This window comes from Staurois parvus, unplaced genomic scaffold (genome assembly GCF_062004578.1).
Source record: "Staurois parvus isolate SC_StPar_1 unplaced genomic scaffold, SC_StPar_1.0 ptg000346l, whole genome shotgun sequence".
In the NCBI taxonomy this organism is placed as follows: domain Eukaryota; kingdom Metazoa; phylum Chordata; class Amphibia; order Anura; family Ranidae; genus Staurois; species Staurois parvus.
In genome coordinates this window covers 1132497-1159654 of record NW_028318142.1, presented here as the reverse complement: position 1 = coordinate 1159654, position 27158 = coordinate 1132497, and the positions used below count along the sequence as shown (strand labels likewise).

At 42.7% G+C, this 27158-nt stretch overlaps 2 protein-coding genes across 5 annotated transcripts in view; one reads left to right on the top strand and one right to left on the bottom strand.

The window, feature by feature from the left end:
- Positions 1 to 4495, top strand: part of LOC149456877 (putative glutamate receptor) — a 74066-nt gene extending 69571 nt beyond the window's left edge. The window contains exon 12 of the mRNA XM_089684341.1: positions 2314 to 4495. Within this exon, the coding sequence (XP_089540467.1) occupies positions 2314 to 2361 (48 nt within the window). The 3' untranslated portion in view covers positions 2362 to 4495. The remainder of the gene's footprint in view (positions 1 to 2313) is intronic.
- A 903-nt stretch (positions 4496 to 5398) lies between these two features.
- The window catches only part of PANK4 (pantothenate kinase 4 (inactive)), an 83674-nt gene continuing 61914 nt past the window's right edge, over positions 5399 to 27158 (bottom strand). For 3 of the 4 annotated variants that reach the window (XM_089684338.1, XM_089684339.1, XM_089684340.1), the window contains 6 exons: positions 24309 to 24364; positions 16950 to 16999; positions 9563 to 9667; positions 9152 to 9252; positions 6827 to 6895; positions 5399 to 5792 (listed from right to left, as the gene is read on the bottom strand). In XM_089684338.1, coding sequence (XP_089540464.1) covers positions 5579 to 5792; positions 6827 to 6895; positions 9152 to 9252; positions 9563 to 9667; positions 16950 to 16999; positions 24309 to 24364 — 595 coding nt within the window. In that variant the 3' untranslated portion in view covers positions 5399 to 5578. Of the gene's footprint in view, positions 5793 to 6826; positions 6896 to 9151; positions 9253 to 9562; positions 9668 to 16949; positions 17000 to 24308; positions 24365 to 27158 lie in introns of those variants that run through there. The other variant, XR_016313790.1, reaches the window with a different exon arrangement.

Sequence of the window (27158 nt, the reverse complement as noted above, 5' to 3'; positions counted from 1 at the left end):
TCTTAAAAAAAAAAAAAAAACACACAATTTCACTTTTAAATAGAAATACTTACTACTTAAACTATTACATATGTCTTTATGGATCAATAAATATTTTTCACTTTTTCATCAAACCTCCGGTGTGCTGCCAAACCCCTTCTTTACAATGGTGTCAAGCCATGGTCTACACCTGTGTTGGGTTTGATATTGATTGTTTTACCTGAGCGGTATTCCTTTTCTTTATTGGACTCAAAGTCACTGTGACTTGAATGGTTCCATTGCCACAAATGGGGTGCAACTGGTCATACAACTTTGACCTGTGCAACTGGTCATACAACTTTGACCTGTGAAGTCACACAGGTGTGAACCAGGGCTTAAATATTCAGTTCATGTTTTAAAGATGTTAAACTAAACTCGGATTCCCTCCTTCCTTTATTGGACTCAATGTCAAACCCAACACAGGTGCAGATCCTGGTTTGCCACCACAGAAAAGAAGAAGGGTTTGGCCGCACATCGGAGGTTTGATGAAAAAGTGAAAAATATTTATGGATTCACAAAAAGACACATAGCACCAGGACAAAGCTACCCGTTAACGTGTTTCACAAGGTCTTATGCATAGTCATAACCAAGACGAAGCACGTGACATTGTGAAACGCGTTTAGTCTTGGTTATGTCCGTGTGAAACACAATGGGTAGCATTGTCCTGGTGCTATTTGTGTCTTTTTATGGATCCATAAATATTTTTCACTTTTTCATCAAACCTCCGGGGTGCAGCCAGGGTCTGCACCTGTCTTGGGTTTGACATGGAGTCCAATGAAGGAAAGTAATACCGCTCAGGTAAAACAATCAATGTCAAACCCAACACAGGTGCAGACCCTGCCTTGCCACCACAGAAGAAAAAAAAAAAAAAGTTTGGCCACACCCCAGAGGATTGATGAAAAAGTGAAAAATATTTATTGATCAATAAAGAGACACAAATAGAACCAGGAAAATGCTAGCCGTTAACGGGTTTTCATACGGTCATGTGCTTAGTCATAACCAAGACTAAGCACGTGACCTTGTGAAACTTGTTAACAGCTAGCATTGTCCTGGTGCTATTTGTGTCTCTTTATGGATCAATATATATTTTTCACTTTTTGATCAAACCTGCACTGTGAAGTCCGACCATTCTTTTCCACAGTGATTTTGAAAAAGGTTTCTAACCATTTCTGCACAACTTCATTGAGACTTGCATTGACATCTGTTCAATGAAGTCACACATATGTCAGCAAGCCAGACATGAAATTGCACTGATAGCAAAGTAGCGTGACTTCAAAGCAGCAAAGGTGTGAACCAGGGCTTAAAGTCTTTAACAAAGCTGCCTGAAAGCTTTGAAAAAAAATAGCTTGTTGTACACAATACATTCATAAAAGCTAAAGCCCGTTTTATATATAAACTATATGCTTACGTTGCAAGTATACATATTTTTCTGAGGAAGTCTCCCCCAAAGAAAGGGTTTAACCCAATTATGCTAAATGATAACTGTAATATAACATTAGGTAAAGTTAATCAAACCTGGAATTCCCATTAAAATGGCACATACTTAAATGTATGCTGTTTTTATTTACTCTTACCTGTTGGTTAAGTTCTACACATTAAAGGAAACCTAGACCCAGATTTGGGTAATAACATGTTCCTATCCTGTCGAACACCCATAAATATTTAAAATGGTGACTACACCAGCACTTCATAAGCCAGACCCTTACTAAGCCACTGATATCTAAAGCTGGTCATACAACAGTAGAATTTTGTTTGAAATTTTTGGAACATTTGTTCTATTTTATATTGGAATGGAGAATGGAAATTCTCAAATGAGAAAAAAAAATATATAATATCTTATGACATCTGGGTTTCCATTCAAATAGCAGGTTTGGACAACATTTTAAAGGCTTTCAAACAAAATTAGTTGACTCAATGATGGCAAGGAAAAAAAAAAATGTTCTGATGAACGATTTTTCAGAAAAAAAAATCCTGTGTATGACCAGCTCAAAGGGTTAGTTCACCTTTACCAGAAAACTGCCCATGTTCATGAAGGAGGTAAAACCTTCCAGAGAACAAGTGGTGAACTTTGACCAAAGGTGCAGAGTTTGTCTTTATCTACAGGTGCCCCTTACCTGCATAGACAGTTTATGTTAAAGGTGAACCAACCTTTTAACTCATTTAAACTTATATCTTTTGCAGAAAAAAAGAAAATGCCTTTACCTTCATTATGCCACACTTCTCTAGCCTAGCACAGTTTATGTTTTCTCTACAGTAAATACAATGTTTACATCACAATAATGTCTGGTTTAACAGGACCAGAAATCCCCCACTTCGAACAGCTGTGATGAAGCGAAGGCATAGACCCATGAAGCTCAGACCACTCAGCTTGGTGTACACATGAAGATTGCAAGCATATGGTTTACATTTTTAAAGTACTAAAGAGAAAAAAAATTTAACAAATGTTCTGCCTTTGTATCAGTTTTAGACATCAAACAACCATCAACCTCACTTATTTACTATAGGTACCATGAATGCTCTACAAGCCAGGTTACATTTAAAAGTACAGTATTTGCAGGGATCCTTACCCAGGGCAGTATCAGTGGCCATCAGTGACAGGTTTTGGAATACAAAAAGGGACTGATTTACTTGTCTTTGATGCCAGCAGTAAGCTATGATACGAGCAGTAAGCTATTCCTGCTAGCATTTCCTGGCAACATATTGGCAAGCACAAAGCTTAGTTAATAAACAAAGCCACATGATTGTAGCTAAACATAACCATGTGATCAAAATACCATGGCTATCAATGGGCTTTTGAAGAAAAAGTGTTTTGTTTTTTTCTTCAGCACTTAAATTATGGTATGCATTTGTATGTAGCAGAAAAACTCTAGGTACTAGATTTTTTTTAAAAGTACAACCTAAAATTAACCTGGGAAGAGCGTTCTGCTTCTTAGGGTAGCCGGTTGCAGTATTTCTTTGCAGGAAACTCTTTGAACTGCAGTCCCTCAGGACAATCACTCCCATTTTTTTTCTCTTTTGGAAAAAAAAAACATGCTGTAAGGTGGACATTTGAGTTTGTTTTATGTGCTGGAAGGATCTTTAGGAATCCGTTAGGAATGGTTGTATACATAAGTATTGATTTTTACACTAGGTATCAAATTTATATTGCCTTGACACACACAATTCATATGGTCAGCCTAGATTATGTACACATGTCAATGAAGGGACACTTCCAGCTGACAATGTATTCAAGATCTTTTTTTAAAAAATTGAAGTTGAACATTGCAAACAGTTTAAAAAAAAAGAAAAAAAAACTTTGTACAAGAAAAGATTTTATATGAATAAATACATTTTAATACAGGTGCTCCCGTGACACTGGTTTTGCAAAACATTCTTGCTTCCCTAAAGAGAAAGTAAAATAGTAGCTTCACCCAGTATCCCTCCAATTAAAAACATGTTAGGTAAACAGAGGAGTGAATCAGTTATCTGACCTGACGCAACTGTGTGTGGAATTTGAGCTTCAAGTAAATTTAGAGCAAGGCAATTAATGATGGCAAGTTTAAAAGGATAAGTTAACCTTTGGGAACATGTTACATGTTCCACCGTTTTTAGGGTGGAGTATGTTCCAAATCCTGCAACAACTGCCCGATTCCCCCCCCACCGCAACTAAAGTATGGGAAAAAGAAGTTTTTAAAAATAGTTTGGCTTGTCGGCATGTAGTTTTCAATGAACTACCACAGTGCTGTGAGCACTGTGGTAGTTTATTAAGTCTTCCTGTCAGTGTATCTACTTGCTCATACATCCCCTATAGGCAACCTGAAAACTGACAGTCTGCAGGAGACCTGCATGGCATCAGCGATCTACCGATTACCTTTTTACCTGCAAAGAAATGTGCATTTATTAATTTTTGTAGAAAAGTGAACTTATCCTTTAAGATAGTAAGAAGATTTATACAAAAACACTATACATTCCATTTAACATGCAAAATCATGACAGCTTGGATTAATGAACTGCTTAATTCTCCGCAAGTTGTTGAATTGGCACAGAGACTCACGATTTCACCTACAATGTGCCTCAATGATGCCACAGTAGTACAATAGATTTGTGTATTCCTGCCAAGATCACAGTTCAGATTTTAGAACACACTATTAAATATGAGAATTAATCAGAAGTCATACAATCCTGTTTACAGATGTCAGCTGTTTAGGTGTTTTGTCTACAGATTTAATTTTCCATACAGTATGCAAGACAAAGGCAGCTACTAATGTTAGAGCTAATTTGTATTGTTGTATTCTATCCAGTTATGAGAAATAGACCTGTAATCTGTTTAATAACTGTGACTGTGCTGTGTGTTTGTTGATTTTAAAAATCGATGAATAAAATGTTAACAGATGTAACAAAAGCCCATGTGCTCATTCATGAGGTTTGTATGGCAAACAAAAATTAGGTTTTCTAACCTGTATTAAGGATTCCTTAATAAATATGGACTACAACAAAATCACAATGCTTTATCTTTTCTAAACAAAGATACTATACTATTAACAGTGAGGGGAAACAAAAAAAATTATTATTTCGAGTCCTTTTGCCTAGTAGACACGATGAGAATATCAGACCGAATTATGCCTTTTTTTGCATGCAAGTCTCATATAGAAAATGAAGAGGTTACTAAAGTTACAAAAATTCTTGTAAGACAGAATAAAACTTCAGAAGTGATGAAATGTATTGCATTGTAATGTATTCTTTTGTTTCCGTGCATGTGTGATCTTGATCATGCAATTATTTTCATACAAATACAAAAATTGTTCGCTCTGTTATCTGAAAAAAAGTTTTGTACTTGTTCCTTTAGATATTTTCACATGAACTGTCATGATTGGCTGTTGAAAGCTGTGCACTAACGAAAGTATCAGACAATCACTCCCAGGGAATTTTTTTTGTTATTCTCACCGTGTATACTACGCATTTGGAAGGCCCTTATTGCATCTGGTGGAAAAAAAAAGCGTTGGTGATGCCCAAGGTCAGATTGCAATTCTGATTCTCTCAAGTCAGCTTAGAAAATAAATACCTATTCTGGTATCCATGATTGGAAAAACTGAGTTCTTAACTTCCAACTATTAGCAAATTAAGTCAGTCATTCAGGGCTTGTGTCAAAGGCATCAGTTTAAAACACTTTTAAGATCATTCAGAATTCATTAACAGCTGCATTTGACTTGTGCCATATAAAAAAAAAATGAAAAAAAGCAAACCTTACTGTAATTTAAAATATATAAACATTAAAGTAGGCAAATTAAATACAAGTCAACCAACACATATGAACACTGCTAGTTTTGGCCTAGGCATCCTAGCTGCAATGAACTCTGGTCATGAAAGGGTTATACAAAGCAATACACACAAGAAGCAAAAATGTAATATATAATTTAAATTTATTTATATCGATGCATATTGTCCATTTTTCAGTTCAGCACAAAAGCACAATATAAATACAGCAATTGTTACCCCCCATCCCTGTAATAAAAATACATTCTTTACAACGGAAGAATAAAACTAGTGCTGAGGAATGGAGAGCAGTGGTGCAGTAGTGGTCTCACTTGGGTGGAGTCTCATATTTGAAAACAACGCTAAAGATTTTGCCCCCCAGTCTTTCTGCCAGCCAGGAGTTTTTGATGACAGCCAGCTTCAGACTCTCACACTGAAGCACAGCATAGTAGTTTGTGTGGATCGCTCGGCCCATGCCTTCAATAATGACCAGGTCTGTGTTTCTCTCCTTCACCAGCATGGCCAGGCCTTTGTCTAAGCGGCTGTAAGCAGAAATGAATGCCGTTTCACAAAAAGGATTATAACAAGATCAATAGGGTTGTGTTTGTTTAACCTGGATTACAAGCTGTGGCTGAGCAAAAAAAGGGCATGTAGAAGGCTGTACCAAGTACATCTTGAGAACTGCATAAGAGGATAAGTACACCCAATCGATCGTTAAAAAATGTAAAGAGAACAGTCCTATTGAAAAGGTCAACTCAGTTATAACTCAAATATTTGCTCTACATGAACACCAGTAGGATAAAAATCATACAGCGACTCTTTTCCTCTTTGGAGCTCTTACCATTATTCTCTCCAATGACATTGTCTCCTAAAAAGGCTGAGCCAGGTGGGCAGAGCCTGGAATTTGTAAGTAAGTATCTCATCACCAAAAAGAAACCGTCGTCAAGTGGCTCAACCTGTCACCATTAGGCCAAAACTGAAATATTAGTTTTGGGTGGAATGATCATCTAGTATTGCCACACATGAGCTTTGATTTTTAACTGGTTGTGTCATATAAAAAAAAAATACAAAAAACGGATACTTTGGGGTTTATTTACTAAAGCTAGAGAGTGCACTATCAGGCTCACTTCCGCATAGAAACCAATCAGCTTCCAGGTTGTATTGCCAACGCTTAAATCGAACACGCTGAGGTTAGAAGCCGATTGGTTTCTAACCTCAGCTTGTTCAAATAGGCATCAGAAATAAGACCTGGAAGCTGATTTGTTTCTAAGCAGAAGTGAGCCTGATAGCTTTAGAAAATAAACCCCTGTGTATCAGAATCTTACTTGGACATAATGAGGCATGATCCCTAATTTTGTTCAAATAAGACACTGGCACATTGGATTTTATTTACTAAAGCTGATTCACTCAATCTTGTGCACTTTTGCATGGAAGCCAATTAGCTTCCAGGTTTTATTGCTAAAGCTTAAGTGAACAAGCTGAGGTTAGAAGCTGATTGGCTACTAAGCACAGGTGAGTGAGGTTCTGAGTGAACCAGCTTTAGTAAATATCCCCCAAAAGGTCCATCAGAACTCACCTAAGATCGAGGCAAGGAGAACTGGAACCTGTCTGTACCAGAATTAACTTCTCACTCTGCAGAGCAGACCTGGAATAAAGCAAGCCAATACTTACAAACATCATACAGTAGAATTAGGAAAAAAACAAATTTAGTTTATGCAGTGGAATGCAGATTTTTAAAAACATTTAAAACAAAAAACAAACAAAAGCTTCCAATTTTTGTTAGCTGTAAAAACAGGCCAAATCTGGGACATCTGCCTATTCTTGTGAAAGGGAGTTAGTCAGAAATATAGAGGCTGCTTTTGCTCATTTGTTTTAAAGTGAATCTGTGGGGAAGCTTTGGACATTCAGCTTTCACATTCTTACCAAGAAGTAGATGGACTTTAAAACCAAGCCCTCACCAACCTCTGCATGTATGGAGCAATTAATCCTCAAAGTTCACAGCAAAGCTTTCAAGTCCTCTAGTGTAGCTCAAACATATCCGGTGAGCGGAACGCTGCGTTCCAGGGCCATCTTCACTGTATTTTCCATGAGAGCTGCAAATTCATTTCTCTGGGAAAATCTTCAGTGACAGAGATGACTATGATGGTCATATATAATTGACTAAAGGCGGTTTTGGTGTTTTAAACATGTGAGTGCAATTATTGCAGTTTTTTTGGGAATAAATTGCTTTTGACAATATTACATTATTAGTTTTTTTTATATTGAGCAAATTGCGTGGAAAATCCTTCCATTGGAGCATCTTTCTGAAAGGTGGTGGTCCCTATTGGCAGGATATTCATTATCCAAAGAGCGTTTTTGACTCTTAAATCTTTTGAGAGCCCATTACATTTGGTGAGTGCAATATATATTGGTTGTCACAGAGGGTGTCAATACACTGAAGTTTCCTTTGAACGAGATCCATCACTATTTCTTCTGAAGCACACTGGATGTGGAACATTTTTTTGGATTGGGACTTTGTTTTGGACACAAATATTATTTTATTATATATTTATATTTAGTTTTTGTGCTGTGTTTAGATTTAGACTATTATTATTTAGGTTTATTTATATTAGGCTTTTTGTGCTTTTTTACACATTTTAAACTATTTAAAAAGGACACTAAACATAGAGGTCAGCTTTAAAAGAGAAGTATGGGGTTCTTAAAAAATAAATACATAAATAAATAAATATACTCACCTAGATAGATGCAGCATCTGATTCTGCATCTGTCTCATGCTGCTTCTAAGATTGAGAACTAGCTGTCTTGGATCGCTCAATTCTCAGTCTTCAGCTAGCAGAGAGCCAGTGACTGTCACAGGCTCTTTGCTCTGCCCTTCCAATGCTCACTGGAGTGTTGAGCTGTGTAGGGGATGAGAGCGGCTGGCTCAGGTTCTCAGTGGCTTGCCGAGAGGCATGAGCTAGCTGCCAAACAGGCTTCTGGGCATCAATCCAGAGCCTGCCGGCTGAATGATGTCGGTCGACAGCGAGCTTTAGCCTGCTGTTGGCTGAAAACGGCTCGAATGAACTGCACCCCTGTGATCCATAGGAGATGTAGGGCCAAAAAAAAAAAAAAAAAGCTTTGGCCATACATCTCTTAGGAGAATGGAAGGTGGTCAAGTCACCATTGTGAGGGACATTCATGCAAGCTAAGCTGCCGAGAAAGGGAATCAGAGCACCAGTCTACGGACAGTAGTGGCAGGCTAGGCAGGTACCATCCTCTCATCTCTCTAGACCAGGGATAGAAGTTACCATCCTCTCATCTCTCTAGACCAGGGATGTCAAACTGTGACCCTCCAGCTGTTGCAGAACTACAAATCACATAAGGCACTGCAAGGCTGACAGTTACAAGTTTGACTCCCAAAGGCAGAGGCATAATGGGACTTGTAGTTCCTCAACAGCTGGAGGGCCGCAGTTTGACAACTGTGCTCTAAACCCTCCTCTTCACTATCCCACATAACACCTCACTCTGCCCAATGCCAGGAAGCTCCAGATTTTCTTCGCTGCATTCCCAAAATGCGCACCAACCATCTATTGTGAATAAGGCCCTACTTGTCAATGACACACAGCTTGGGATGCTGGTACCACTAATTCTCATGTGCGCACAGTATACAGGGTACATATTCAGAAGTAATTGGCCAGAGAACAGAGAAAGAAATAGTCGGAGCTGTGGCCTGTAAAGCACTGGTGGACCAACAGAAAGCTAGACAGTGAGACATGGAATAGGCAGAAAATTATGCTACAGCCTGGAAAACATCAGAGGCATGTATGGATAATGAATCTATTACAAAGCATTAGCAGTGGACACTTTACTCATTATCTGCAGCTCCAACAGATCTAGTAAAATCTAGGTTTTGTATACTTACTGTATAATTGAATCCATCTCTGCTATACGTTCAACTACAATGAGAGACTCATTATACGTCACATCATTCAGAGCAGGTCCTGAATTACACGCCAGGATGACCTGTCAAATGATAATATGAAAATATGTAATACAATGAGAACCATTTTTCCACCATTTACATCACAAAGCTTGTTAGAATGTAAATTCTTCATGTAAGGTGTTGCTGTAAGGCGACAGAAGAAATGCAAGTGCTAAGTATTATATGGCAGTTACATGGATTCCATTAGCAGGAGGAACATGCTTATAGCACTTCTATTGTACAACATTAGGGAGTTTCTTTTTCTTAAAAACAGCTAATGTGATGCAAGCATTGCTCAGCGGATGTATTATGGATTGTATAGAGAGCAGAAAGATGTTAGTATTACTGTACCTCAGTACCTCTGGAGATCAGCTCCCGTACATAGGGAAACACTCCTAGAATGATGTCTATGCCACTGTTGTCCACAAAAATTAAGGCACATTTATGTGGAGGACCCTAAAAATAAAAGATAGAAACCACTGATGAAAGCTTATGTCATTACTGGTATGAAAAAAAAAATTACCTTAAGTGTAGAAGCAAACAAGGAAAAGGGTTACCATTCAAAGATACTGGAAATAAAGATGATAAATTACAATATGATCAGGGTCAATTTGGGGGTTTGTTTTAGTATTAAAAAAAGGGGTGTTTTTTTTACTTACCATTAAAATACCTTTTTTTGGAGTAAAATACAGGACACAGATTCTCAGTCTTAACCATGGGTTATATGCAGCTACCTTCAGGTGACATCCCCTATATAACCCCCCCTGCCCCATTCCCCCATTTTAAGCTGGACTTGGCTGGCTTGGAGGTCCATGTCTTCCAATTAAATTGTGCTCCATGCTTAGACCTGCATGGAACTTTTCCTAGTCTCAGGTGTCCTGCTTACCTGTGGAAGTGCAAGCGTTCCTTTCCTGGGGAAGAAGATTATTACTTGATGTACCTGTCCAAGGAGGTGCCAAATAAACAACCTCTGGAGATGCTTCTCACATAAATTCTGCTAACCAGCATTTGAGCTAGAGGATTCTTCTTATGTAAAACAAAAAGGAGGATCATCCTGGATATCTGAAGGAAACTATCCAATAAGCTATCCACAGAACATCGTAAGGCCACATGTAAAAGCTCCAGGTAGTGAACAGGGAAATCCAAAAAAGTGGAGCCAGGGTCTTGTGCAATGCATTTGGTCCAGACAGCAAAGGTCGGAAGATGGCCATGGATGCAACTGCAGGATGTATGGTGGGACCCACCAAAAATAACAAAGCCTTAAAGAAGACCACCAACCTCTAGTACACAGGGTCCATGAAAACAGGAACCATTAAAATAAAACAAAAAGGCAAAACTTTTTTTAAGTTTTGGAAAGGGCACCTGTCATGTTTGTATTGCTCTCTGTGCCCTTATTAGGGATCTCCAACCTATTTTCAATGTTTACTGTAATCCTCAAAAGTGAAAGCAAAAGAAAATGCCAACATTTTTGGTTGTCTCCAAAACAGTAATAAAGGGGAAGTGCCCCCTCTAGCCCCCCCCCCCCCCCATTCTTACCTGAGCCCCCTTCGATCCAGCGATGTTCCTGACAGCCTCTATTGTCTGGGGACTCTTCCTCCCCACTGGCTGAGACAACAACGGGAGCCCATTGGCTACCACTGCTGTCAATCACAACCAGTGAGCCAATGAGGAGAGAGTGGGGAACAAGGCCGAGCAACAGCAGAGGTGCCCCCAGGGTCAGCAGCTTTTTGTGAGGGACACTGTTCGAGGAGGCAGAGCCAGGAGTACTGGAGGGGACCCAAAAAGAAGAGGATCGGGGCTGTTCTGTGCAAATTCACTGCACAGAGCAGGCAAGTATAGACATGTTTGTGATTTTAGAAAAAAAAATAAAAAAAACACACAAGCTTTAGTGTCACTTTAAAGGTCTTGTTCTACTTTAAGGGTCACCCAGAGGGACTGTCCATTTCTGAAATATGTGAGGCCAGTCACTGTACAAGCTGGGCTCTAATAGCAAGTGGACTGGGCAGGTCTTAAAAGTGATGTAGGTTACCTGACTCCAGCCATCAGAAGAGAGGTGAAGAATACGCTTTCAGTTTTTGCTAGGTGAAGAATACTAACTATGCTAAAACCTAAAAGGAACAGGACACAACTGCCATAGAAAAACACTCAGTTACTGGGAGGTGATTGAAAGTATACTATGCTCCAGCTAAGGCTGGATGGGTTTGTTAGTATCAAAAACCCTAAGAAAGATCCCCCTATGGCCAGAAAAGGTTAAGATGCTTGATCAACCACAAGACATGGATCAGGGCAACGGCAGTGTTAAATATTTCTTTGGTACCCAATCTGAGATTGAAAAGGTGTATTGAGGATTTCCTCTCCTCTCCTGCCACTATCCCCACAAAGATCTCTCGCTCCCTTAATACACTGGAGCACTCCTCCTTGGTATATCCCTCAGTGTGAGAAGAAATAAAGACAGTGTATTATCCCTTTAAAAAATAACTACCTTTATTATGCGCCCATTACACTCATGTCAAGACAATATTAAGTGCTTTAATAAAAACAATTGTCAGCAGATGATACAAGTCTTTATTTCTTCTCACACTGAGGGATATACCAAGGAGGAGTGCTCCAGTGTATTAAGAGAGCGAGAGATCTTTGTGGGGATAGTGGCAGGAGAGGAGAGCCGCAATTGAAGGAGTAACCACCATTACTGCTACGCTGTTAAGGAGTAACCACCATTACTGCTACGGTGCAACTCAAGGATATAGTCCCATTTGGGGAACACAAGCGTTTGTAGCCTATTTATAGACTTTATATGAGGTGAGCGCATAATAAGATCATTATTCAAGTCACTGGGAATTGGAGTTCACATCACCTGGGATTTTTCACGAGTATCACCAGAGACCGATTTATTTATCACTCATTTATCATCAATCATGTTTATATTTTTTGTGCACATTGAATATTGACTGTTATTTTCAGTGTATTATCACTTTATGGGTGCACTTCATTTTTTTATATACTATTATATGGATTTAATTTAAAACAATTTTTATGATCTTTAATTAACAACAATTAGGAGCGCGGCACCATTGTGATAAGGGTTTGTATTCTTCTTTACAAACTCAAAAATTCACTATATAAAACTGAAAAATGTTTGAAGATATTGTTTTCCTTTGAATCACTTAATGAATATTTAGTTGTATAAGCACTGTTTCTGAGAACTGCTGTACATCTGTGTTGCATGGAGTCAACCAACTTCTGGCACCTGTGAACAGGTATTCCAGCCCAGGATGATTGGACTACATTCCACAGTTCTTCTCTAATTCTTGGTTTTGCCTCAGAAACTGCATTTTTGATGTCACCCCACAAGTTTTCTATTGGATTAAGATCCGGGGATTGGGCTGGCCACTCCATAACGTCAATCTTGTTGGTCTGGAACCAAGATGTTGCACGTTTACTGGGTTGTTTGGGGTCGTTGTCTTGTTGGAACACCCATTTCAAGGGCATTTCCTCTTCAGCATAAGGCAGCATGACCTCTTCAAGTATTCTGATGTATTCAAACTGATCCACGATCCCTGGTATGCGATAAATAGGCCCAACACCGTAGTATGAGAAACATCCCCATATCATGATGCTTGCGCAACCATGCTTCACTGTCTTCACAGTGTACTGTGGCTTGAATTCAGTGTTTGGGGGTCGTCTGACAAACTGTCTCCGGCCACTAGACCCAAAAAGAACAATCTTACTTTCATCAGTCCACAAAATGTTGCGCCATTTCTCTTTAGGCCAGTCAATGTGCTCTTTGGAAAATTGTAACCTCCTCAGCACGTCTTTTTTTCAACAGTGGGACTTTGCGGGGGCTTCTTGCAGATAGCTTGGCTTCACATAGGCATCTTCTAATTGTAACAGTACTCACAGGTAACTTTAGACCTTCTTTGATCTTCCTGGAGCTGATTGTTGGCTGAGTCCTTGCCATTTTGGCTATTCTTCCATCCATTCGAAGGGTAGTTTTTCGCTTTCTTCCACGTCTTTCAGGTTTTGGTTGCCATTTTAAAGCATTTGCGATCATTTTAGCTGAGCAGCCTATCATTTTCTGCACTTCTTTATATGTTTTCCTCTCTCCAATCAACTTTTTAATCAAGGTATGCTGTTCTTCTGAACAATGTCTGGAACGATCCATTTTCCTCAGAATTTCAGAGAGAAATGCACTGTAACCAGCATGTACAACATTTGCTGCCTTCCTTCCTTAAATAAGGGCAATAATTGCCACCTGTTTTTCAAAGAATGAATGACCTCACTAATAGAACTCCACACTGCTATTATTTTGAACATGCCCCTTTCAATTAGTGATTCAATTACACAGAATCAGCAAAATGCATGTCATGACTGTTGGGTCTGTTGGATTTCTATTACTCTACTACACCTGCTAGTAAATTATTTGCCATGTAGAAATATAATTTCTACCAAAAACAGTGACTGATCAGGTTAGTGATGTCTGACTGCTATTATTTTGAACACAACTGTATGTGTAATTACCCAGAGAAGTGTTGGTATGAAAAAGACTACTGAAAGAGCTGTCTTTCGTAGGCTGCGAGCAGATAAGCCCAAATGTTCCAGACAAGGCTGGGGATGAAATTGAGCATTTTGAAGTTAGTTATCTAACTAGGAAACTGTTGTAGTCTAAATAGTCTCACCCTATAGGAAGGTCTGAGACATGAACAGAATATGTCAGTCTAGGCAGAAGAAATGGCTCAATTAACTTTATCCGCATAGGGAAAGACTGCATAGGAATGCTACTGTGGTTGTGAACAAGACCAATGCACTCTAGCGTTTAGGTATGCCAAGTCGATATGTAAGGAGGTTTGTAACCAATCCATTAGGGACAGGAAAGAAGTCTTAGAAACAGTTTTAGGTAATCATATGTGTTAGAGGAGAAAAGGGTGAAAAAACTCTACTTCATAAAGAGCCCTGAATGTAGATTTAAATGGTGAAATCCAAGTGGAAAAAGTAGGCACTCTATGCTTTGAGGGAGTAGAGACTTTTGAAGGAGGAGACTTTTGGGGACATCCTCTGTGTAGGAAAAATGACATCTTTTACAAAATTGTCTAGACCCTCATCAAACAGACAACCTCCAATAGGATTGCACAACAAGTAGCTGTAATTTGACAGGTAGACAAGACAATGCTTGCTGGCTGCAGAGCTAGATCTGCCAGACTAAAAGAGCTCTTAAGTGTACTTCAAATTTCCTATGTACAGGATCCTTTTGGTGAAATAGTGAGATGCTTATTCAAGCATAAGACAGTTGGATCTACTACTGGTACCGTCCATTTTGTAGTAAACTATTTTCATAGGATAGAGTTTTGTGATGGTTTCTGGGGGCCCCACTGTACCTTTTGTATGCTTGTCGCTTTTAAGGGCGGACACTTTAGGATCCAACATCAGGAAAGACAGCTGGATTGGGTAGGTGCCATGCAGGTTTTTGCTCTGGATAGAACTGGATGTATTAAAATGGTCAGCTGTCTGAGGAATTGCGCTATGGATGCAGAAAATTCCTCTTTAGTTAGAGAAGTAGCCTGATGCATACTGGAGGCATATAGGCAGTTTGTTGTTACTGCTCCAGTGTAAGGGAAGCTTTAACACCCTAACACACTTGACTGTTTTACCCACTCTTGCCAAACGCCCTTATAGCGTTTGGCAAGCGTTGGTCCGGCGTTTGCGGAGCATGCGCGGTTCAGCGGCGGTTGCTAGGCATTTTCGGAGCGGTAACACCATTCAAACTTCATTATAGGCATTTGTGGGGCGTTTTTAACGCTCGGCAAACACCCTGGAACCGCGTCGCGACCGCACCGCAAACGCCAGCCGGGCGTTTGCAGAGCAGCACCATAGGCTGGAAGAGGAGGCTTCAATGGCTCCTGACTCGACCAGAGGCATCCGTTTTGCCAAACCGCGATGCGCCACTACCGCTCCCGTTAGAACAGCACCATGTGTTGCAATGGGCAGAATTGTCCGAGGCGTTTGGGAAGCGGTAAAAACGCTTCCCAAACGCCTTGCTGCCGCTTGAAAACAAGGCTAGTGTGAACGTAGCCTAAGTTGGAGAGTCACGTGAGGCCTTGGCAGAGCAACCGTTAGCCTGAGCTTTTGCTACGACTCTACAAAGTGAAGATATTCCACAGAGCACTCACAAAGCAGGGTGCAGAATATAGGGTTAATGTGTCCAAAAGGATAACACAGCAACCCGATTTCAAGGGTGTCCTGTACCGAAAGTCCTTGTTCAGGTCGGGAGGAGAGATGGCAGTAAATTGTATAACCTGTGGTATGATATGGGGTGATTAGGATCAGTGGTATTGCATCTTTAAGTGAATCCACATTGGTCCAGAAATCCCTTTTAACTGCAGTTCGGAGCAATTTAATGAAAAGGAAAAAGCTAATGAAAGTAAATGTTCAAAGTTGCTCACGTAGGGGAATTTCTCAAAACAGGTAACCGAAAAAATGCTGAGGCACCTGGCTCTCCTAAGCAGTACTGCTGCTATTGGTACTGGTCACTCAGCCTTAGTTACAGCACGTTGCTGTATGGACCCACTCCTGACCTCTAGATAAAGGTTCTCCTGACTACCAGGCTCTGTCACACTGAGACTTACGGAATTTCTCCAGTCCCCTGGGCTTGCTAGTTGCCTCAGCCCTGCAGACTTGCTCTGCTGTCCCAACTCTCCCAGACCTGCGGGTAAGGAGTCTCTCCCCCATGGAGTTGTCTCCCAAGTGGATGACCTCTCCTTGCTGGAATATATACACCTCTCTAAACAAGGGCCCTGAGCTATGGCCACCTCCTACCTTTATAATGAATATGCACACCTGTACACTCACACACCCTTGCAAGTCTCTAGGAAGACCTGGACACAGGATTGAAGGCTTTGTCACACTCAAGAAATTTTGGAACCTTCAAGTTCCAGGCACCAATCAGGGATTACAGACCCAGAGAAAGCTGTAAACACAGTTTTCTCCACTCACAAAACACTCTGGAACCCTGCACTCTGCATAAATACGAATCCCACCATTCTTATATCCATTTTCACAATGACAGGGCCTCGCACTGCCACAGCGGTTAAAATTTTAGTGCCAAGTTTGAAATGTATTCATATTCCAGTGTAAACTTTTAAACAGAACCTCAGATTTTATTAACTGTCAAAATTACAGTGTGAACCCATCTTACCTACTCACAATGCTGGCTAATATACAGAAAACCGTGGCTAAAGAGTTGACAAATGCAAAGATAAATTAAAAGTAACAGTAAAAGTGTTTTCTCCGAGTGGGAGAATAGGTCCATCATCACAGGACATTAGCACAAAAACTGAGTACTCACAGAGTGAGGCGGGGTTATAGGGGAGAGGGGGACGGTCTTCAAGTGCCCAAGGTCTATGAATACGTTTCCTGTGTCACATACTGTACAATTAAGATAGGTTGCTGAATACTTCATACCAACTTAGAGAATTAATTAGATGTGTAAATATTTCAAAGGTGTGCTTTTCCAAAACTAACCAAAAATCTGTTATTCCAGCCTTCCATTATAAAAGACAGACCTTCCTTCCCTTTTTTTGTTGATTTAGTTGCCTGCCCTCTCAGAATCTATGTCTTCAGTTCAACACCAAAACATTGACCATACATCAATGATAAGGCCTTCATAATGATTTAAATAGCTTTTTTTTTTTTAAATAGGAACACAGTCATTTTTTTCAATCTGTAACTGGCAAAACATCTTTACCTTTAATCTTTTGATCCATTCACAGTAGGAGTCCACAAGCCATGGTCTTGCTGTTAGAAATAACAGAAAATAGAAATAATGAAACACACCCTGGAATTAATCCACTGCATTTATAAGGAGGAATTCAGTATTACAATAAGGTTTACACAAGGCACAGAATAATGAACAAAGTGCACTAACCAATAATAAAGTGCAACAACTCCTAGCATCCAACCAGAAAAGATTTTTCAATGCTGCAACTGGTCAAAACTTATGGAAGATAAAGCCTGATTGGTTGGCAGGGCTTACTGCATTTCACACTAATACACAATTCTATATGGCATAAAACAAAAGTGGACATCAGTATCAGGGCCCAATATTTGTTTGCCTTAAATTGTATATGAACCCAAGAATAATGTATTATATTGCAGCTCACCTATACTTGGATAAGGTGGCTGTATTAGTTTTCCTTTTTTCTCTTTATATTCACCCGTTGATCCTACCAGTAACACACTTCCTGTCCTATGGTGAAAATGGAGAAGCAATGATGTCACACTATGAAAGGAAGTGCAATAGGACTACAGAACTCCTCCTCATCATCACAACTCTATAACATATGGGAAGGTGTGCCATAGTTGACAGAAGGCTGGGAACAATTCTAACCAATAACAGTGCAGAAGTATTAGGGAGCACAGTAAGTGGTTTGCTCACTAGATTCCTGCAAAGTTTAACAACCTCCCGTCCGGCCCATGTACATAACCAGCCAGACAGGAGCAGTCGCCGTTTATAAACTGCCCCCCCATTCACAGCCAGTGTGCGCTCCCTGTGAGAGCACAGCACCACGATTCGGTGCCCGCTGTGTCCTCCAGACACAGCAGAACACCGATTGCTATACGGGACCTCTGTGTGATCTCCCAATTCATGTGATCCCTGATTGGCTAATCAGTGATCACATGAATAGTAGTAAACAAGATGTCACTTCCTGACATCATTGCCAACTATTTGTGAAATCTGTGAATGATCGCAGAGGTCACATGGTACAAGGCTATTCACAACAGCCTTGTACCATGTGACAAGCTGTGACCAATCACAGCTCTCACAGTATTACTCAATGGCTGCAAGAATGCAAAAAGAGAGGAGACTTTATAGGTGTAAAAGCAATCAGTGTAAAAAAAGAAAAAAAAAAATCATCACCCCCCACGGTAGTACAGTGTCACTATGGTGACACTGTACTGCTAGGGTGATGGTATGTTAAAAAAAAAATAATATAAAAAAAAATAAAAATGTAAAAAAAAAAAAAAAACTTTTTTAAAAAAATAGAATTTTTAGTTATTTTTATTTTTTTTATTTTATTTATCGAGTTTATATAGCGCCAAAGGGTTTGCTCAGCGCTGTACAATAGAGGGGGGACAATACATGAAACAGAACAGTAACATCAAACAGCACACAAGGGGTTAGAGGGCCCTACTCTTTCGAGCTTACAATCTAGGAGGGAGGGGGTAGAGGCACAGGAGGAAACGGCTGTGGGGGATGGAGTGGTAGGAGGAGGGAAGGGCAGCGGCTGTTAGGTGAGGGTGGGGTAGGCTTCCCTGAAGAGGTGGGTTTTCAGGGAGCGCCTGAAGGTGAGGAGGGAAGGTGACAGTCTGATGGATTGGGGTAGTGAGTTCCAGAGGATGGGGGAGGACCTGGAGAAGTCTTGCAGTCGTGCGTGGGAGGAGGAGACCAGGGAGCAAGATAGAAGGAGGTCTTGTGAAGAGCGAAGAATACGGGTAGGGTGGTACCTGGGAATCAGGTCGGTGAGGTAGTTAGGGGCAGTGTTGTGAATGGCCTTATAGGTCAGGGTGAGCAGTTTGAATTTAATGCGTTGGGCAATGGGGAGCCAGTGGAGGGAGAGGCAGAGGGGGGTGGCAGAGGTGGAGCGGCTGGTGAGGTGGATGAGTCTGGCCGCTGAGTTCAGGATGGTCTGAAGCGGGGAGAGCCTGAACTGGGGTAGGCCGGTGAGGAGGGAGTTGCAGTAGTCCAGGCGTGAGATAATCAGGGAGTGTACTAGTAGTTTAGTGGTGTCTGGGGTAAGGAAGAAGCGTATCTTGGCGATATTGCGGAGGTGGAGTCTGCATGTGTTTGTGAGAGATTTGATATGAGGTTGAAAGGAAAGGTTTGAGTCCAGAATGACGCCAAGGACCTTGGCTTGCTGGGCGGGATTGATGGTGGTGTTGTTGGTAGTGATGGAAAGGATGGGGGGGGGGGCGCGGGCTGGGGGGAAGATGAGAAGCTCGGTTTTGGAGAGGTTGAGTTTGAGGAAATGGAGCGACATCCAGTCAGAGATGTCGTTTAGGAGGTGAGTGATGCGGGCGGAGAATGTGGGGGTGAGGTGAGGGGTGGATAGGTAGATTTGAGTATCATCGGCATAGAGGTGGTAATTGAAGCCGTGGGAGTGTATGAGTTTGCCAAGGGAGGAGGTGTAGATGGAGAAGAGAAGGGGTCCAAGGACAGAGCCCTGGGGGACCCCAACAGAGAGGGGGAGTGAGGAGGAGGTGGCACCGTTGTAGGAAACGCTGAAGGAGCGTTGGGATAGATAGGACGAGAACCAGGAGAGAGCGGTGTCTCTGATGCCAAGGGAGAGTAGTTTATTAAGGAGGAGGGGGTGGTCGACTGTGTCAAAGGCCGCGGAGAGGTCTAGGAGGAGGAGGACAGAGTAGTCGCCTTTGGCTTTGGCGGTTAGTAGATCGTTGGTGATTTTGAGGAGGGCAGTTTCGGTGGAGTGTAGGGGACGGAAGCTGGACTGTAGTGGGTCAAGGAGGTTGCTGTCAGTCAGGTGGGCGCTTAGGCGATCGAATACCAAGCGCTCAAGGAGCTTGGAAGTGAGTGGCAGCAGGGAAATTGGTCTGAGGTTGTTGAGGTCAGTGGGGTCCAGGGAGGGCTTTTTGAGTATGGGGGTGATGTGCGCATGTTTTAGGGGGGAGGGGAAGACGCCAGTAGAGAGGGAGAGATTAAAGATGTGGGTAAGGGAGCGGATGAGGGAAGAGGGGGGTGACCGGAGGAGTTGAGAGGGGATAGGGTCCAGGGGGCAGGTAGTGAGGCGGGCTTCTGAGAAGACTCTGCTGACTTCCTCAGTGGTAGTAGGGCTGAAGGAGTGCAGTGATGGGGGGGTTACGGTAGGCAGGGCCTTGGGTGTGGTGGGGGGCAGTGCCGTTGCGAGGTCAGAGGAGGGGAGAGATGAGGGGGTGATGGAAGGGGGGAGGCTAGATGGGGAGGTAGATTGCAAGTTGACTATGTCCTTGCGGATTGCGTCAATCTTGTTGTGGAGATGAGTGGCAATCTCGTGGGCGGTAAGTGAGGTACTAAGTGGAGGAGGGGGGGGAGAGAGCAGGGAGTTGAAGGTGGAGAAGAGTCGGCGAGGGCAGGTGGAGAGGGTGTTAATCAGGTTAACAAAGTAGGCCTGCTTGGCGGCGTGGAGGGAGGAGGTGTAGGTGAGGAAGGCAGATTTGTAGAGGGAGAATGCATGAGGGGACCTGGTTTTGCGCCATAGTCTCTCCAGCGCACGACTGCGACGTTTGAGGCATTTAGTGTGGTCGTTCTGCCATGGTTGGAGCGGTCTGGGTTTGATGTTGCGTGTGGTTAGGGGTGCCAGAGAGTCTAGGGTAGCTGATAGTGAGTCGTTGTACGTGTTAGTGGCTAGGTCAGGACATGACAGTGGAAGGATGCTGTCGTGTAAGCGGTCGGCAGCCGAGTGGAGGGGGGCCGGGTGCAGGTTGCGGAGGTTGCGGCTGGTGATGGTTTGGCGCACTGGGGGGGGGGGGAGTTAGGGGAAGGGGAGGTGGAGAACGTGAGGAGGTGGTGGTCGGAGAGAGGGAAGGGGGTGTTAGTGAAGTGGTTAAGGGTACAGAGGTGGGAGAAGACGAGGTCCAGGGTGTTCCCATTGATGTGGGTGGAGGATTGAGTGTATTGTGTGAGTGTGAAGGAGGAGGTTAGGTGGAGGAGTTGGGAGGTAGCTGGGGTGTTGTCATTGATGGGGATGTTGAAGTCCCCGAGGATGATGGTCGGTAGCTCAGAGGAGAGGAAGAAGGGAAGCCAGGCGGCGAAGTCATCCAGGAAGCGGGCTATGGATCCGGGAAGCCTGTAGATCACTGCGATCCTTAGGGGGGTGGGTGAGAAGAGCCGGATGCAGTGAGCCTCGGAGGAGAAGGTTAGGGAGGGGGGGTTATGGAGGACCTGGAAGGTGCTCAGCGGTGATAGGAGCAGGCCGACACCACCACCTTTGTGACCGCCCAATCTAGGTGAATGGGACCAGATGAGACCTCCATGGGAGAGTGCCGCAGGGGAGGTAGTGTCAGTGGCCTGTACCCAGGTTTCGGTGATGGCTAGGAGGTTGAGGGAGCGGGAGATAAAGAGGTCATGGATGGCAGTTAGTTTGTTGCAAACCGAACGGGCGTTCAGAAGTGCAACCGAGAGAGGGGGGATGGATGCGGGGAGGAGGTGCACAGGTATGAGGTTGAGGGGGTTGCGGCGGCTGGCGGGGGCAGGGGGGTCCCTGGAGGGGGGGAGAGGTGGTGAGGGGCCAGGGTGCGGGGAGATGTCCCCGGCGGATAGGAGAAGGAGAAGGGTGAGGAGGGTGGCATGGGAATGAGAGGTGTAGGAGCGTGTGGGTCTGGTAGTGGTGGCACGTGGGTCGACCGGGGAGTGGAGTACCAGGAGGAGGTGGTGAGTGCCGTAGTGGGGAGAGGGCAGAAGTGAAGGGGCAATGTAGAGCTGTTTTGGGGGGGTGGGCGGGTAGAGGGAGGCGATTTTTGGGATGGAGGAGAGGAAGACAAGGAGGAGAAGTGCAGGTGGCATGCTGGGGTGAGTGCAGTGCTGTTCGGGTCGGGGGAGGTGAAGGGATATGGGTCAGGGCGAGGAGATGTGGAGAGTCTGTATCACCGTGGAGGAGTCCACTAGAGTCCTTCTGTAGCTGCAATCTGTGAGTGCAGTATGCTGGCGTCCGAGGGGTCTTCAGTGGGTCCGGTAGTTATAAACTACTTTGGGTTATTTGTTTTTGCTAAAAAGATAGCTGAATACATTTTGGCCAAGATTTATGAAGAATGATTATTTGTAAATTTTTATAAGAAAAACACTTTTTCAAAATGTTTGGACTTTTTCATTTATATAGCAAAAAAATAAAAATCCCAGTGGTGAATAAATATCACCAAAATAAAAGTTTTATCTGTCTCAAAAAAAAGCTAAAAAATTCATATGGGTACAGTGTTGCATGACTGCACAATTGTCATTCAAAGTGCGATAGCACTGAAAACTGGCCTGGGCAGGAAGGGGGTGAAATTGTCGAGAGAGAGAGAGAGAGATCGAGAGAGAGAGAGAGAGAGAGAGTTTTAATCACCTAACATTTTACAAGTGAATAATGCCTATAGTAAGTATTCTTAAAGTAAACCTTTATGTATTCGAGGGTGTAGTACTAGACAGCCAACAAAAATCATATACAGTTGCAAGAAAAAGTATGTGAACCCCTTGGGATTACGCGGAGTTTTGCATGAATTGGGCATAAAATGTGCTCTGAACGTCATCTAAGTCACAACAATAGAAGAACACAGTCTGCTGAACATAATACTACACAAACATTACATGTTGCCATGGTTTAATTGCACATAACATGAAAACATTCACAGTGCAGGGAGGAAAAAGTATGTGAACCTTTGGACTTAATAACTGGTTGACCCTCCTTTGGCAGCAATAACCTCAACCAAACGTTTCCTGTAGTTGCAGATCAGACCTGCACAACGATCTGGAGTAATTTTGGACCACTCCTCTTCACAAAACGGTTTCAGTGTAGCAATATTCTTGGGATGTCTGGTGTTAATTGCTCTCTTAAGGTCATGCCACAGCATTTCAATTGGGTTGAGGTCAGGACTCTGACTGGGCCTTTCCAGAAGGCATATTCTGTGCTGTTGCAGCCATTGTTTTGTTGAATTACTTGTATGCTTTGGGTCATTGTCCTGTTGCATCACCCATCCTCTGCGGAGCTTCAGTTGGCGGACAGATGGTCGTACGTTTTCCTGCAAAATGTCTTGATAAACTCTGGAATTCATTTTCCCATCAATGACAACAATCCGTCCAGGCCCTGAGGCAGCAAAGCAGCCCCAAACCATGATGCTCCCTCCGCCATGCTTTACAGTGGGGATGAGGTTTTGATGTTGGTGTGCTGTGCCTTTTTTTCTCCACTCATAGTGTTGTGTGTTCTTCCCAAACAACTCAATCTTGGTTTCATCTGTCCACAGTATATTTTGCCAGTAGTGCTGTGGAACATCCAGGTGCTCTTTTGCAAACTTCAAACATGCTGCAATATTGTTTTTGGACAGCAATGGCTTCCTCCGTGGTGTCCTCCCATGTACTCCATTCTTGTTTAATGTTTTCCTTATTGTAGATGTGTCAACAAAAATGTTAGCATGTGCCAGAGATTTCTGTAGGTCTTTAGCTGACACTCTGGGATTCTTCTTTACCTCATGCAGCATTCTGCGCTGCGCTCTTGCAGTCATTTTTAAAGGACGACCACGCCTAGGGAGAGTAGCAACAGTGCTAAACTTTCTCCATTTGTAGACAGTCTGTCTTACCGTGGACACATGAACATCAAGGCTTTTGGAGATACTTTTGTAACCCTTTCCAGCTTCATGCAAGTCAACAATTCTTGATCGTAGGTCTTCTGAGAGCTCTTTTCTGCAAGGCATGGTTCACAGCAGACAGTGCTTCTTGAAACCAGTAAACCCAAAACAGGTGTGTGTTTTTTAAGGGCAGGACAGCTGTCAGCAACACATCCAATATCATCACACTGATTGGAGTCAAGGTTGGCTCACTCCTGGCTTCAATTAGCTCTGGGAGAAGTCATTAAGCTAGGGCCTCACATACTTTTTCCTCCCTGCACTGTGAATGTTTACATGTTATGTGCAATTAAACCATGGCAACATCTAATGTTTGTGTAGTATTATGTTCAGCAGACTGTGTTCTTCTATTGTTGTGACTTAGATGACGTTCAGAGCACATTTTATGCCCAATTCATGCAAAACTCCACGTAATCCCAAGGGGTTCACATACTTTTTCTTGCAACTGTAGATTAAAACAAACATAGCAAGCACAAGCATGCCTCAAAACACCCACATGGCAGAACTGACGATAGGTCACGCAAGCCCCAGGTATTCTATTGTAGGATGTGGGCAGACTGTAAAAATACAGCAAGTTCTCTGAAAGCACAGAAGGAATGTGAAGGAGAATTGTGGACTGACACTGCACGCTGTCAGACGTCTGATCCTGCCGATTGTTTAGTACTTGCCTTTCTCTCACACGTTTGCTTACAATACTTTAAAAACCATTATGCAAAAATCTGCATTTCAAGCCAACCTTGTAATTTTGTCTTTGCTTCTTCAAATCCAAACTCGGGATCGGACTCCAAGACACTGAATTAAACATGACAAAACAGCATCAAAGTTACAATTTCCAACAACCTTTAAATAACACACTATACAGACATTTAGTAATAAAAGGAACCATCAGCTTTAAACTATCATGTACTCCACTACCTTCTGCACAAAGACACCTGCATTAAGCGGGAGGGGAGACAGAACTACAGCTCATTTGGTATGACAGTCTAAAGAAGGTTTAGAACATTTTAATGGATTTAGTTTTTAGAGTTTAGTATTCAATTGCCTGAATGTTCCCAGTAGTTACTACTGACACAATGTTTGCTTTACGGTGGACTTTTTCCTTCCCATTCACTATAAATCACATCAGCTCTGTAAGCCGATATGAAGTCATCTTAACAGTGGTTCTAAAAGGCATACTTTTATTTTACCTTAATGTACTCTCTGCATTAAGGTAAAAACCTTCTGTGCTCAGCCTCCCCCCCTCCCAGCCCCTCTTTATACATGCCCGAACCCGATCTGTGCCCAATGGCGGCAGCTCTCTTCTCACTAGCCATGGAGGGAGCAGCGGGAAACAATGGACACAGAGCATGACTTGTGTTCAAGCCTGCATGAGTACCTCAATAGCAAGAGTCTTGTTATAGGAGTACTCAGAGGGGGAGCCAGGAGCATCAGTGGGGATTCTAATTAAGGACTGGCTGATGTCTCACCTCCACTTTCACTGGTAACATACATCAATCATCCATGATTTTATGACCACTGACAGGTTAAGTGAACAACATTGATTATCTTGTTACAATGGCATCTGAAAGTTGGTTGGGTATATTAGACAGCAAGTAAACATGTTGCTGAAGTCAATGTGTTGAAAGCAGAAAAAAAATGGCAGTTCGGTTTGTTATGTATGGGACTGCATAGCCACAGACCAGTCAGGGTGTCCATGCTGGCCCCTACTCACAGCCAAAAGTACCTACTAAAAAGGCACATGAGCATCAGAACTGGACCCCGGAGCAATGGAAGAAGGTGGCCTGGTCACCTTTTTTACATCATGTGCACAGCCAGGTGCAAGTGTATAGCATACCTGGGATGGCACCAAGATGCATTATGGGAAGAAGACAAGATGGCAGAGGCAGTTTGATGCTTTGGCAATGTTCGGCTGGGAAAACTTTGGCCCTGCCATTCATGTGAATTTTATTTGACATGTACCACCTAACAAAACATCATTGTTGACCAAATACACCCCTTCATGGAAACAGTATTCCCCAATGGCAGTGGTCCCTTTTTAACAGGAAAATACACTCGGCCTTTCTGCAAAAATGGTTCAAGAATTGTTTGAGGAATACAACAAGGAGTGAGAGGTGTTAACTTGACCTCCAAAATTCCAAAATTCTCCAGATCTCATGCTAAAATTGAGAATTTGTGGGATGTGCTGGAAAAACCGATCCATGGAGGATCTAAATACGGGCGGCTTGGTGCCAGATACCGCAGCATACCTTCAGAGGTCAAGTTGTGTTCACGCCTCAAAAGGTCAAGGTTGTTTTGATGACAAGAAGCGGGAACCGTTCAATATAAGGTGGGTGGTCATAAAGTTAAGGCTGATCGGTGTATTTGCCTCATATATAGGTCATGTCAGAAATCTTGTACCTGTGACTTATTTATGGAGTGTTTACATAAATGTTCAATAAAGGAATTCACACAGAATATTTTGTACTTTATCATCAGTTTACCATGCAATATGAGATATAACAAACACCCACACAGAATACATGCAGCAATTTTACACAATATGATGCAAATGAAAGGTAGAATGAGAAGATGTCCTTGCTTTTCCAGCTTTGAAGGTTTAGGCACATTTTTTAAGGATTATCTCTAGCCAAGCTTCACATATCAGCAATGTCCATTCCTCTATCTATGCATTATACAATGGGTGTTCTAGAGCACGGGCAGGGTAGTCTTAACAGCATCATAGGCCCCTGAGCAAAGTAAAGCACTGAAGACCCTACCAGCCTGGTCTGCACCTACTCTCAAGAATTCAAGTATAACATGCCATAACTCAAAGACTAATCAACACAAAGGGCACAATACGGGGGGATGGGGAGAGGCATAAGGGCACAGTACGGGATGAGGGAGGGTTGGGGGTTTCAGGAGGGCACAATACTGGGATCATGAGCACACAGTACAGGTTCCAGGACCCTACCCGAGACATGGCCACACCAGGAAAGCCTAGTAAAAAGCATGACTGTCCCGGTAAATTCGGGACAGTTGGCAAGCATGGAAGATTATAATGCGGCCCCTGGACAGTGCCCATGCATTAACACAGCCCTGAGTATGGGTCCCTAAAAACTTTTGCAACAATGGGCCAGTTTATTGCCCTTCAAACCTCAGGGGGGCCCGATTGTGGCCAATGGGAGTAGAAAATACCCTGGTATAGGTGGGAGTAAACAATGCTATAGGCTTGGTGGTCAGAGGGAGTAAAAAAAAAAATACATCATTGGTATCAGTGGGAGGAATAGTGTCTCTTCATTGGTGTCAGAAGGAGAACTAGTACCTCATTGTTGGTGTCAGTGGGAGGAACAGTGCTCCATCTTTGGTGCCAGTGGGAAAAATTGTGCCTCGTATCAGTGAAAGGAATAGTTCCCCAAGGGCCGATAATAAGGCAGGCAAAGGGCCACATTCGACCCTCAGGCCACAGCTTGGAGACCTCTGTTCTAGAGGGTTGGCAGATGGCTGTCAAAGCTGAACTGCAGAATAAAAAGGCCACTGCTATAACCAGATAGAAAATAATTTTCTTTTTTATTCCACTTTCATGAATATCGGTAATTGTACCATGGCC